Source organism: Daktulosphaira vitifoliae, unplaced genomic scaffold (genome assembly GCF_025091365.1).
Source record: "Daktulosphaira vitifoliae isolate Bord-2020 unplaced genomic scaffold, ASM2509136v1 Scaffold_1, whole genome shotgun sequence".
Taxonomy (NCBI): domain Eukaryota; kingdom Metazoa; phylum Arthropoda; class Insecta; order Hemiptera; family Phylloxeridae; genus Daktulosphaira; species Daktulosphaira vitifoliae.
In genome coordinates, this window is record NW_026099572.1 from 79,944,179 (window position 1) to 79,957,972 (window position 13,794).

The 13,794-nt window shown below is 30.4% G+C and overlaps 1 protein-coding gene across 1 annotated transcript in view; it reads left to right on the forward strand.

Annotated features, from left to right (window-relative positions):
- Positions 1 to 11,887, forward strand: part of LOC126899914 (RING finger and CHY zinc finger domain-containing protein 1-like) — a 44,641-nt gene extending 32,754 nt beyond the window's left edge. The window contains exon 6 of the mRNA XM_050675183.1: positions 11,665 to 11,887. Within this exon, the coding sequence (XP_050531140.1) occupies positions 11,665 to 11,849 (185 nt within the window). The 3' untranslated portion in view covers positions 11,850 to 11,887. The remainder of the gene's footprint in view (positions 1 to 11,664) is intronic.
- The last annotated feature ends 1,907 nt before the right edge of the window (positions 11,888 to 13,794 follow it).

Here is a 13,794-nt window from a genome sequence, read left to right on the forward strand (position 1 = left end):
CGTCGATTTTAGTATAATATAAGCTTTACAATAGTAATAAGCAATTTTTGAACTCTTAAGCAATATAACAATTCCATATAAAAGGGAAATGCAGGGTAAGCAAATTAATAATGGTGGGAAAAAGAATATAAAAGGGAAACATGAAAAGTATAGGGGGACGATACATGGCGAGACGAGACTGGACGTTTTGTCGAAGAAACGTCGAGTTACGGGTTAGGTCGTTGGTGTAAGAATAACTTTATATTTTTGTAAGATTTAATTAATTTTTGTGTTAAATTTTTATATTATATTTGACTTTGTGTTTAATACATTTCTTAAATAAAATAACTATTTAAAAATCTGGGCTTAGCGCAAATATTTTATATTCACCGTGTTCTTGGAATTTGTGTGTGTGTGCGGCTAGAGTCAAGGTTGGACTGCTGATCCTTTAGTCAATCTTAATAATTAGTGTACGAGCTGGCTAGTTTTTGGGGTTAACTGTCCTTCAGTGGGTATAGTAAAAAGGTAGTTGTGCTGGTGGCTGACAAGGAGCCACCCTTCAGTCTGCTACTTTTGAGCTAGACTGTGCTGACGGGTCTAAGCTCTACCCCTTTAGTAGTCCACTAATTAGAGGGATTAGGGCTGATCAGTTTATCCAACGGGAGGACTCAAGAAAGCTCGAACGACGGACTCGTCTTCAATATATATATATATATATATATATAAAAAAACATCAATTAATTTGTGTTAAACTTTTGTGTCTACGTTGGGGCACTACCGACGTACGACAGTACAATAGTGAGTTAGTTGAATTTAACAATTTAAAATTTACACAAAATTGCATGGCAGTTTTAACTGGGGCATATTTTTTTGATCTCATGTTTTTTAGGGGGGTGCTTAATTTTTTTTACGTTGCCCTATTTAAATACGCCTCTGAATTTAAAATTGAAAATAAATCAGTTTAGTCAGCTATACAGACAAAATCGGCATAGTTTTTATAAAAAGCTACCGCTATCTCAACCATAACTGTTGACATCGGTAAACATTGCCATTTTGATGTCGCGGTTATAGCCGTAGTCGAGAACGTTGTCAATCAACGTTAGAACGGCGTCATCCTCTGACCCCTTGACCCATAAATGTGTGTGCGGCGTGTCCCCAGTGGATCTCTTGTCTGCATATTTGTATTGTAACAAATAAAATGGTGCTCATGTGAGTAAGCATCTCGTCCCGTATTACCCACGTCCAAGCCCATACGCAAACGGTCGGTCGAAACCAGCAAGGCAGAGATCCTAGCGAACCCTGACGCATCACTACCGATAAATCAAGGATCAGCGACAAAACTCGGGCTGCCACGCCATTATAACAACCTTGGGTTCCGCCTCATCGAACATCTAATATCTGTGGTAGAGAAACGTCTACGAACCATACTTATAATTGTGGCAAACGTATGTTATAATGAAAATACTCATACACGTATTTTATTGTTATATTTAATTTAAAATGTTTATCGTGTATTTATAATATTCAATGAAAATAAAGTTGACCATTTCTATCAGTTAGTGTCCAAATATTGGCTCAAAGCAGCCCGAGATATAAACTGACAAAATTATTTAGATGACAAGAAATATGCCAAAAAAAAAAAAGCAAGTAATTTAGTGCAGATGTCACCGCCTATAAAGTTGGTCTATACAGAGAAACGTTTTAATAACGTTACTCATAAATTAATAATTATATTTAAGAAATTATTTTCAGTTTTTTTTAATTCATTCTTTATACTTTGTAAGAATGTCAACGATCTTCTTTTTACTCGCCTTTATCCCAACTACATGGGGTGACCAACCCTTATCCTACACTTCCACATCTACGCACACATCAACCGTTCTCATATTGCATTCAATAACATCCCTCCATCTCTTTTTTGGTCTTCCTCTAATCTTTGACTTAATCCTGTACGCTTTCAGATAAATTTAGAAAAATACATACTTGCATATACATAATAATAATAATAAAATAACTTTGAATTTCAAATTATTATTATAATAATTTTTATTAAACAAAAAGTGAGTTTTCATAAATCAATCCAATAATTTCCTATCCTCTATAAAAACAACAAAAAGTTAAAAAATAAAACGATTACAATATATATATACATGGATATTAATGATAAAATAACACGCAAAGAAGTGAACGTGTTTATTTATGACATATAAAATACTTGATTATAAGTTAACACATTTTAAACTACTTAAGAAAAAGATTATTTTGTAAAACTGAAAGTAAAACATTTTTGTAATGTTTAGTTTAATTGTAATTTCTTTATCAATTGTTCTAAATAAAATATAGTCTATTATTTGTAAAACTGAAAGTAAAATATTTTTGTAATGTTTGAATTAATTGTAATTCCCTGAATTATTGTTACTAGACCAGGAAATAAATATTTATAAAACACTTTTGAAAACGATTGTATTATGAATTTTGTAAAAAAAAGAAAAAAAAAATATTTTAGTATATAAGACGAAATTGAATGAATTGTAAGGAAGAGAAGACCTCGGGAGTACCGAAGGTAATCTCTATTCGCGTGGTACGTTTGTGACATTATGTTTTCATTTTGTGTATTATTTATTTATCCTGTTTTAAGTGTATAATTATTTTGTATGTTTTACTTTGTTTGATTATATCTTTAATAATTACATTTGCGTTATTATTGAACTATTATTACTATAAGTAAGAACAAAAAGGTTGTTACGTATATTTAAATATTAAATATAAACGACTTATTTCTGCGCATATGTTTATTGTGATCCTTAATTTGTAAATATGCATTTTTAAGACGATTTAATTTTCTATTCAATTTATAATTAATATATGTTATTGTTGATATATATGATTGGACTGTTTTAGTTTATTAACTATCTTTTTTTTTTTTTTGATATTATGTTTGTTATTAACACGTTTATATTAGTTTAACATGTATGTTTGTTTGTAACTCCACGCACCACTTATTATTCTCGTGTATCCCGTCGTCTATGGCCTTGAGACTAAACTGTCGTAACGCATTCACTTCACCCCACGCCACGCTAACCACACGCTAGAAAACTATTCCTCTATAATTTTATTTATGGTTTTTGTACTCGTACACTCGTGCGTGTCATCAATATTATATATACATAAAAAAATTTTTATTGTTTATTATGAGATATAAACATTTAAAGATTCAAATTTTTTTGAGTTAATATACATATATAATACATAAGGGATTACAAATACAGGTGGCTAATTGGTTTTTTATGACGATAATCGCAGGTATATAGATTTTATTATCAATAATAGTAAGACATAGTTGTGAGTTTATAAATACACTATCTTCTAATACAGAAATTGTATCTATTGATAGTCATAATTGACAATAAACACTCCATGACTGTAACAGCGATGTCATAAAAAACTAAAAAGTAAAAAATAAATATAGTTTAAAAAACACACTTTTAAAGCACATAGAACTAAAAATTATTTTTAATTTTTTAGTTCAATGTGCTTTAAAAGCATGTTTTTTTAGTATTTTAAACTATTTATTTTTATATATTACTAGCTGACCCGGCAAACGTTGTTTAATTAACAAATAAAAAATAGGGGTTGATCGTAGAACAGTAAAAATTTAGGGTTGTATGTATTTTTGAAAGCTGTATCATAAAATAATAAAAACAAAACATTTTGTCAAAAAAAAAATAAAATTAAGAGGTGGACCAACCTTAACATTTAGGGGTATGAAAAATAGATATTGACAAATTCTCAGGCCTACACGATATGCACACAAAATTTTATGAAAATCGGTTCCTACAAGCTAATTTGTCCAAAGTAACATCAACATTTTAACGACCGAATTTCATGCAGACGTTGAAGGTGTTACAATCGTTGGACTTTATATATTTAAATGTTTGGCTGCCGATTGGAATAGTGCCACTTGCGTACCAGTGGTTCACGCGATCGAGTTGTTGTTGCGCGTTGAGTGTGCACGTGGAGTCTGGTTTGAGCGCTTATGCTATTAAGAACGATCCTATGACGGACAGTGGAGCGCCTCAACTTGAGAGCCCATAGCTGAGTTCCGTGATCGCCAATTTAATACCAAAAAGAAATTTTGGATGCCCATCCACGAGTTTATGTTGTCAAGAACATGTCTGGTCCTTGTATACGAATAAACGAAGTAACCAGGTTGCATATAAAGAATTAAAATATATAATTGTGTACTAATGTTAGATTAATTTATGTAATATTGTGTTTAGTAATAATAAAATCTATATTTGTGCTGACAAAGAATGTTGTTTCCCTTAGTAAAGTAAAATCTAGTCATGTCTACTTAGGCGAAAATACTGGGTGCCCCGACCAAGAGGTGTTTTCGAGTCGGTGGCATAACATAAAAAAGAAAATTGTCTCGATGACTTATCTTCTATATGCAACGGGCCGTCGAAGTTGAACAAATTTTTTTTATATTTAATAAATAAATTTATATTTATTCATATATTACACTTATGTATCATAAAACTTGTAATCAGAATAATAGGAGTTAATTTTGCTTTTGGAATAATTCACCAATTTCTTAAAATTAAACACTACCTAAAGATTTGCATCAAAGGGTTTTTTATGATAGCGATTTTAATCACTGTTAGAAATTATCTATACTTGTTTCAACGATGCCGTGGCTGAACACAAATATGCAATTATTCTATGGTTAATACTGTAATTTAAAATTATTAAATTTTTGGCTAAAGTAAAATTCAACTTGAAGCTCGTAACATTATTCGACGTGAAAAGAGAAAATTTGTTCAAAATTTAATAAAAGAAGCAGAGAAAAATTACAGTTCACACAAGACGAGGCAGATATATCAATAGGTAAATAACTTTAAAGAAGGGTACATAAGACAAGAAAAATGTTTAAAAAATTATGATGGAAGCATAGTGACGAATCAAGAAGAAATAATGGAGAAATGGGCAGAGTATTTTGAAAAACTACTCAATAGTGAAGAATCAGTAGATAAATTTACATATACATATTGATGCAATGAACCCAATGATAATGTCTGCCCAGGCCCATCAAAGGAGGAAATCGAACAACAAATCAAAAGATTCAAGAACCATAAGTCATCTAGGGAAGATAACCTTCAAGGGGAAGTACTAAAGCATGCTGATATTTCCATGATAGAGAGTATATACTTGTTGATAAGGGAAAAGTAAACTTTACCGATAGATTATATAAAAGGCATATATATAAACTCAAACCGTTAAAAGGCGATAAGCAAGTTTGTAGTAACTATAGAGGAATAGTGCTGCTTGATACAACATCTAAAGTATAATCATATTGCATCCTAGATAGAATCAAACCTCTGCCCGAAGAAGTGGCGGGGAACTGTAAATGTAGTGTTAGAGCTAGTTTAATATTAATTGGTAATATAGTTTGTGAAACAAACTCTCTCCATTTAAAAATATGGATTGCCTTTGAGTTCCATCACCATGACCATGCTCTTCTCATCCACACTTAAAAATAGAATTTGCCATTTAGGGCCACCCTCTGTTTCATGGTGATTTTTCTAGATGTCCGTGTTCAGTCACAGGTTCTGTTTTCCTAAGATTCCCAAGATTTTCTTGAAATCCCTTGGCAGCCCTGGTATGTGAGTGACCATCTGTTTGTATCTGATCGGGTTATAAAGCTACATTTTAACGATTGTCATCATAGCCAACCAACTCCGTCTCACTTGGATATACTTACTCACCAACTGTACTAGGATTCAGGTCAGACGTACTGTACATTACATATAACTAATTAACAGCCAGTTATAGAAAGTGTACTGGAGATCATGTGAAAAAAAGAGGCACTGTACGGGATTAGAAGCCGTGACCGAAGGTGTCGTATAGACAAACCTTACCACTAGGTCACCGTGCACTTATGATTCAAATCCCGATACACTTTCATTTAGGTTGACGACGTGATGTGCGGCTGAGAGAAACATGGTACCGTGTAAATTTGAATCTCAGCACCGTCCTAAGGTTTTACTTTGAAGTAATTTTCAGTGAGGCACGACTTCTCGCCTTGGTAGCTGAGATAAAAAAAAAACGAGTAGTCATGGCATCGTATAGTGGCCGGTGATCATTGCTACGGGTGGTGAAGGTGCCAACTTTGAATTGGTTCATGGGGAATTACATAAATGTAGGGATGCACTGTGTGCGGTCAAACTGTCACAACAAACCGAGTACTGACCATTGGATCGGTTGACTGGTATATAAGTTAATTTTATAATTAGGGACATACTTAATACCTAATGCACACACCATTAACTGATAAGAATTGACTAAAAAGAACTAGACAAATTCTGCAAAATTACAGAACCCCCCAAATAGATTAAACAATTGAAATTAGGGTGATCTATTTCAAAGGAATGGTGAAAATTGTTTACATAACTTTAGGGAAAAAAAGTGTAAAAATCTTTTATTAAAACGTGAAGAAAAACAAGTATGTTATAATATATCATAATTTCAATTAGAGAAAATTAATAAAACAGTTTATAATGGAAAGCAATGGGGAAATAGTGTCTTGAGGGTCTCAAATGCGCGAAACGCATGGGTTATGGGTAATTGGCATGTCACCGCCCAGACGTTATTTCGGCAAAGCAGCGTACTACAATCCCTGGGACGTTACCATGTCACCCTAACCGCACATTGAGAAATGAGTCTCAAGACGGGGGAATTGTTAATAATGTAACAAAATAACATTTGCATAAACACATTTAATAATACGTTAGAATAAAAGAAAATTTAACATTATAACATTATGAACACTCATATGGAATTTTAGAAAGAGAAGGGATATACTTTTTTAAATGGACTTTGTTATGGGTTCCTTTAGGGATATTTTCAAATGGATCAATAAGAGTATAGGCATTATAGGACTTAATAGAAGAAATTTTATAAAGACCTTCATATTAAAGGAAAAATTTGGAAATCTTTTCGTCAAGGGCATTACTTAATTTATGTGTACCAACAAAGACGAGGTCATTAATTTTGAAAGGATGAGGATTTAATTTTTGATAATATTTAAGTTTGAGTTTTAGTTAATTGGACTTCATTAGCTAAGATTAGATTTTTGTGGTATTGTTCAGGGATATCATTAGGAGGATATTCAATATGTGGAAAAGCAGCACTAAGAATGTCATTATTGAGGAAATGTTCTGAGGGGTAATGAAAAGTTGATTTATGACGAACATTATTTAATACCCATTCTATGCAGGGAACATACTGAGGCCAGGTGTTATGTCGCTCATTGCAGTAGGTTCTAAAAAGACGCCCAAGCTCACGCATGACACATTAAACAGGGTTTGATTGTGGATGGTAGACACTAGTATGCCCGACTTGAATTTTATACTTTTTTAGAGTTTGTTGCCAATGCTTACTAATGAACCGTCTACCGTGGTGAGAGACCAAGTTCAAAGGAATGCCATATTGAGGGAAATAATATTAAGTTAATTTGTTTGTACAGGCTTTAGCAGTAGCTTTACGAAGAGGGAATAATTTAACAAAATGGAAAAAATTATCCAGTACTACAAAAATATGTTGTAGACCATAAATACCTACGAGTAGGTGATCATAAAAATCTACTAAAAGTTTATCTACTAATAGATTTTTTTTTAAAATCCATTTGAGACTCATTAAGTGATTTTCAAACTATTGATAATAGATTGGAATGTCATCAACATAAGTATGTATATCATTAGGAAAAGGACAAGGGACAGTAACATTATTCAGGGCAGCTTTCAAGAGGAGCATTAGAAATTTTTCATACCAAAGTTACTTGAAATTAAAGCAATTAAACATTCAGCTCTCACCGAAACGATTTCTTTCAACGATACTACAAAAGATCAAAATCGTATCTAGTCAAAGACAATACCCTCAAAAATTGAAAAAAATTCCCTTGTTCCCCCTCCTAAATGGGAGAAATATCCAAACAAATTACAAATTTAAAAATCGCTAATTTTTAAAAAATTTTCAATATTTTTACTTTTTAAAACTGCCATAACTTTTTCAAAAATGACAAAATCAATATAATTTTTTTTTATAGATCTGTGAGATATTTACCTATCACTTTGTTTATTATTTTTATAAAGCTGACCCTTTACATGCCCATAGGGGAGCATTCAAAATGACAACTTTTTCTATAAAAATTAACTTTTAAAGTGTTCAGGAAAGTCTGACACTTTTATATATATTTTTAATTAAACCTAATATAATATAACTTATTATGGAAAAAAAAAAATTTCGGACTTTATTTTGTTTTCATAGTGAAAACAGACATCAAAGTTAAAAAAAAAAAATACGATTTTTGTAAAATAACTCGTTATTATATTTTTAACCTTATAATGCTATAACTTTTTGAATAATGTATGGATCAATACAATTTTTTTAAGATAAATACTATTCTTTTTTATGCAACATACTTTTTTTAAATCGGACCATTTCCCTTTATATATTATATAATCATATGTACCACAATAAGAGGGAAGTGTAAATGTAATTTATACGAAGATGAGGATGTGGAGCCTGTTGTTGTATAGCAGTCACCGTGCTCGGCTGACACTCCGGGTTAGCTGTGGGTATCAAAATGCTGTTGTAATAAGAAGGGAATAAGGGTAACACCTAGGTATGAGACGCAGACAAAGTGCAAGACACAAATACTCTGAAATGTTGTGAAAGAGAGTAGATAGGTTTAAAAAGGAAAAACAAAGACTTTACTTTAAGCAAAAAGCCGGACAGTGACAGCCGAGTACTGAGACTGATGAATGACACAAGGCACTGGAGACGACTGACCAAGATGGTCAGGGCTTTTGGGTTTTTATAATAATTTGAACTATTGCCAATTTGGCAATAAATATTATTTGTTAATTCATCAGTCTCAGGAAGCGGATGTGCTTTCTGTATTTTATTATAATAATTCTCACAATGGTAACGTGACACCATCTCAATATTTTAAATCATATATATAACACTTATAAATCATAAAACTTATATTCAGAATATAAATAAGGAAATTAGAGATCATGTAGCTTTTGAACTAATCTATCAATTTGTTAAAATTACACATTATCTACAGATTTGCGTCGAAGAGTTTTTTATGATTTTAATCACTGTCAGATATATCTATACTGGATCCAACTATGCAACGTCCCCACTATGCCGGTTTTTTTTTTTTTATGTCTGTTATTACCAATTCTCAGCTCTCACTAGATCCATTTTGATGAACAACACGTTAAAAGATCATAAATTGTATCTTGTCAAAGATATTACCCTCAATAATAGAAAAAAAGTTTCCTTGTTCCCCGTAAACGGGAGAAATATCCAAAAATGTTTAAAAAAATCAGTAATTTTCGACATTCTTTTAACTTTTTTTTTCTTAAAACTTTCATAACTTTTTCAAAAATAAACAAATCAACATAATTCTTTTTTATACTAAAACCTTAGATATTTCCCTTTCATTTGATATCATTTTTTTGAAAATCTAACTCTTAACCTGTTCATTGGAGGGGCTTTAAAATAGCAACTTTTTTACAGAAACTAACTTTTTCAACTTAATTTTTGAAAATGTTCCGGAAATACTGCGTCCTTTAAATATATATCAAGTTAAAACTTATTCTATGTACTATAAAATGAAAAAAATAATTTGTCCCGGCGACCTATCTTCTATGCGCAAATGGCTACCGTATTCAAAAATATGCTATTTTTCTATTAAAATTCTAGGTTTTGTATTTTATTTTATTTTAAAATATCTTATTAAAAGAATATACTGACTTTCATGAATATTATATAAATTAATTGACATTGAATAAAGTTCATAAGACATAAGAAATTAAACTTATTAAATTTTTTTTACTTTTTTTAAGTCGAAAAAGTAATTTTTAAATTTGAGTTAGCTTAAATAGCCAATTTTTTATGTCATGAAAGCAACGAACAGTTTTATTTTGTCCATTTTTTTTAAGTGACGAATGAGACGTACGGTTTTTGAGACGGTAACACTTAGGTTTTTCACGACTGTGGCACTGAATTTTTTTTTAATACTTTAATATTTTGAGTTAAAAAAAAATGTTTAACTCATTTGATTTTTATCTCATTTAGATTCAATAACTTCAATAAATATCAAGGATTCCATTACTGTAGTCTCCTCTCGTGAGAAGAAATTCATATTAATATTATTTTACTATGTGGTTTTTTTTTTTTTTTGTAGCTATCCTTTATTTTCTCAGCTCTCATTTGACCTACTTTTTTGACAATTTTTTTTTTTAAATTAAACACCATCTACAGATTTTCATGGAAGCGTTTTTTATGATAGTGATTTTAATCACTGTCAGATATCATCTATACTGAACCCAACTATGCCACGACCTCACTGTGCCGCTACCCCACCGTGCTGGGTTTTTTTAACTATCAGATATACCGGTAGTCAAAACTATTGAATAGTGCCCATCACTAGCATAAGTATTTGTTATATTTTTAAAGCTCAGAATATTTCAGGAACATTTTCAAAGGTTAAGTATCTATTTTTTACTCATATTTTTCAAGTCCTATATAAAGGGAAATGGTCAGATTAAAAAAAAGTATGTCAAATTAAAAGGATAAACATAATTTATTTATAAAAAAAAATTATTTGAAAAAAATTATGGCAGTTTCAAATACCAAAATAACATAGTGACAGAAAGTGATTTTTCACAGACACACAAAAATATTTCGGACACTATTTTGTTTTCATGGTGAAAATGTACATAAAAGATAATATAGAAAAAAAGCCAGCACAATGAGGTTGCAACACAGTGAGGACGTGGCATAGATGGGTCCAGTATAGATGATAACTGACATAAATTAAAAGCACTACCATAATAAAAGCTTCGATGCAAATCTTTAGATAGTGTTTAATTTAAAAAAAATGTTAGATTATTCAAAAAACTACATGATCTCTAATTTCCGTATTTATAATCTGATTACAAGTTTTATGATTTATAAGTGTAATATATGAATATATATATATATTTATAATATATAATGGGAAATGGTCCGATTTAAAAAAAAATTATGTTGCATAAAAAAAGAATATAAATAGCACTTATCTTAAAAATTTGTATTGATCCATACATTTTTCAAAAAAATTAAAATTTGAATACACCTGGTATTTGTGTCTTGCACCTGATACCTAGGCGTTACCCTTATTTCCTCTCTATAACAATAGCCTTTCGACACCTACAGCTAATCCGGAGTGTCAACCGAACATGGTTATTGCTGTATAATTACACGTACATGAATACCCAGGCAGCAAACTCAACATCATCTTCGAACACACTACACCTCTACAACAACCCCTCCTTTGGTGTTTTATTTGTGTTACGACATTATTAAGAATGTTTTTTACAGCACGATACTAGGAGCACTTGGTATTGTATCATTGATTGTTTCAGATATCTAAACTAATAATGATAATATGCTAAATATTGATAGTTTTGCGTGAAATTATTAGAGCTCGTTTATTGCTTGTTCGACAAGGACAATGTACACAATTATAATTAAATTATTAAATGTCTCAGCTACATCAGTGTAACTTTGCTTGACTTGTGTTAAAATGTATTAATTTTTTATAACTTTTACAAAAAACTAAAACAGGAGTTCCAGTAAAAAAAAACACTATATCACGTCCGTGTAAAGTGTGTTATGAAAAAATAGGGTGTCGAAGCATATCCGAAAATTGCAGCCATTTGTTTTGTGAAGAGTGCTTTGAAAATATTTTAAAAGAGAAAAAATGGTGTCCATTCTGTTTCGAAATTTGGAATGATGGTCGAAATATATAAGTTCTTTACACAGAAATATGATGAATAGAAATTAAAAAATTATATAATTTTATTGTTAATTTTGAAATTTTATTGTGTAATATAAAATTATTAAAATTACACTTATACACAAAAAAAAAAAAACGAGTGATACATTTTATTGCACATGTGTTTAATATACATTTATAACGTAAAATGATTAAATGTTTAAAGTAATTTATAAAAATATAATTAATAAGTCAATAAATGTAAAAATAGAAAAAATTTATTTTTGTGCGTGCGTTAGTGATGACGGTGTCGCACACACTCCTAGTGAATTTGTCTAACCGATATATGGTCAGTTCTTTGTAGTTGTAAAAATATTAAGTTGAATTCTAGGTTCCATTGTGGCCTTCCAATACTTTACATAAACTTTAACTTTAACTAAATATAAATTACGGGTTGGGTGTTTTACTTGAAACTCTGATAATAAAATTAAAAATTATTTATTAGATTTTTAATATTGACATGATTCTATTACGCGTATACAAATCAAACAATTAAATATAGTAAGAAAATTAACATAAAAAAAAAAACATTACCCAACTATCTGACACTTGCACTGCTGTGTGATACTGCAATTCTTAGAATGCCTCACAACAAAAAATTCTTCTCGGCAAACATTAATAATCACGCGTGTCACGTTTTTATTCTGAGGTGCCAGTACGCACTAACTAACCGGAAAAGAAGAGAAACACCACCGGGGTGTGAGCGATTAGAATACTACCCCCAAATATGAAATGAGTATTCAATAAAATATACGATTGGTTTTTGGCCCATACTAGTCATCGGATTCAATTGTACGACTTAACCACCGTACACCAATGTAATGATTTAGATGCCGATAGTGTCATACATGACTACTTAAATGCCGTTGGTCAAGTGGCGTGAGGGGGTTGGGTGATTATAAGTTACGTGGAACTTAACCGGACAGTAGTATGTTTTTGTTTTTACTAACACAATAGCCTGATGGCAGATTGGCTGATTATGGCTGATTATCAAATATAATTTTCTAACACAATATATATATATATGTAAAAATTCCTAGTTTATTCATAAATAACGAACTCTAAAGAGATATTGAAAAATCTCAATTGGAGGTAAAAACCAATATCTTTCAAATATCTTAACCGGTAGAAACCATATTCAATTCGGTTAATACCATAGTTAATTTTTCAACGGATGTAAATCATGTTTGAATAATATTACACATAAACTGTAGTAGTATGTTTTTGTTTTTACTAACACAATAGCCTGATGGCAGATTGGCTGATTATGGCTTATTATCAAATATAATTTTCTAACACAATAAGCATCATCTAGAAAATTCTTTCGCGGGCGGCGATGGTGGTGATGACGATTGTATGCATTGTTACATACATGACGTCACAACTATTCTTGATAAAACGTTTTATATACTAGTTGTGGACCGTTGTGTGTTAATTTAATTATCATGAATATGATAACAGTGTTTTTAAATTATTATTATTATTATTATTAGAGATTTTTTTAAAACGAATTGATTGAAAATTGTTAAATACGTATGTATTTCACTGGGTTTTTGGTGATGTTTTGAGTAAAAATTATTATTATCTGATAATAATAATTTATTATATTATTGAATACCTGTGTAGCCTATTGAAGTCAATAGAATTAAATCAAATGATGATAACGTTTTTTTTTTTTCATTGTCAAACTCATTGTTTGGATACTAAAAAAAATCAACGGTTATAGTTAGGTATAGAAATACTCTAATATTTATAACATATAATATATATATATATAATCACTAATATTATGTATTAATAATAATAATAATAATATTATTTATCTCTTAATGATTACACTTAGTCAGATTAAAAATTATTATTCAAACAAAAAATGTAGTGTAATATTCAAAATTAAATTTTATTTTATCTTATATATA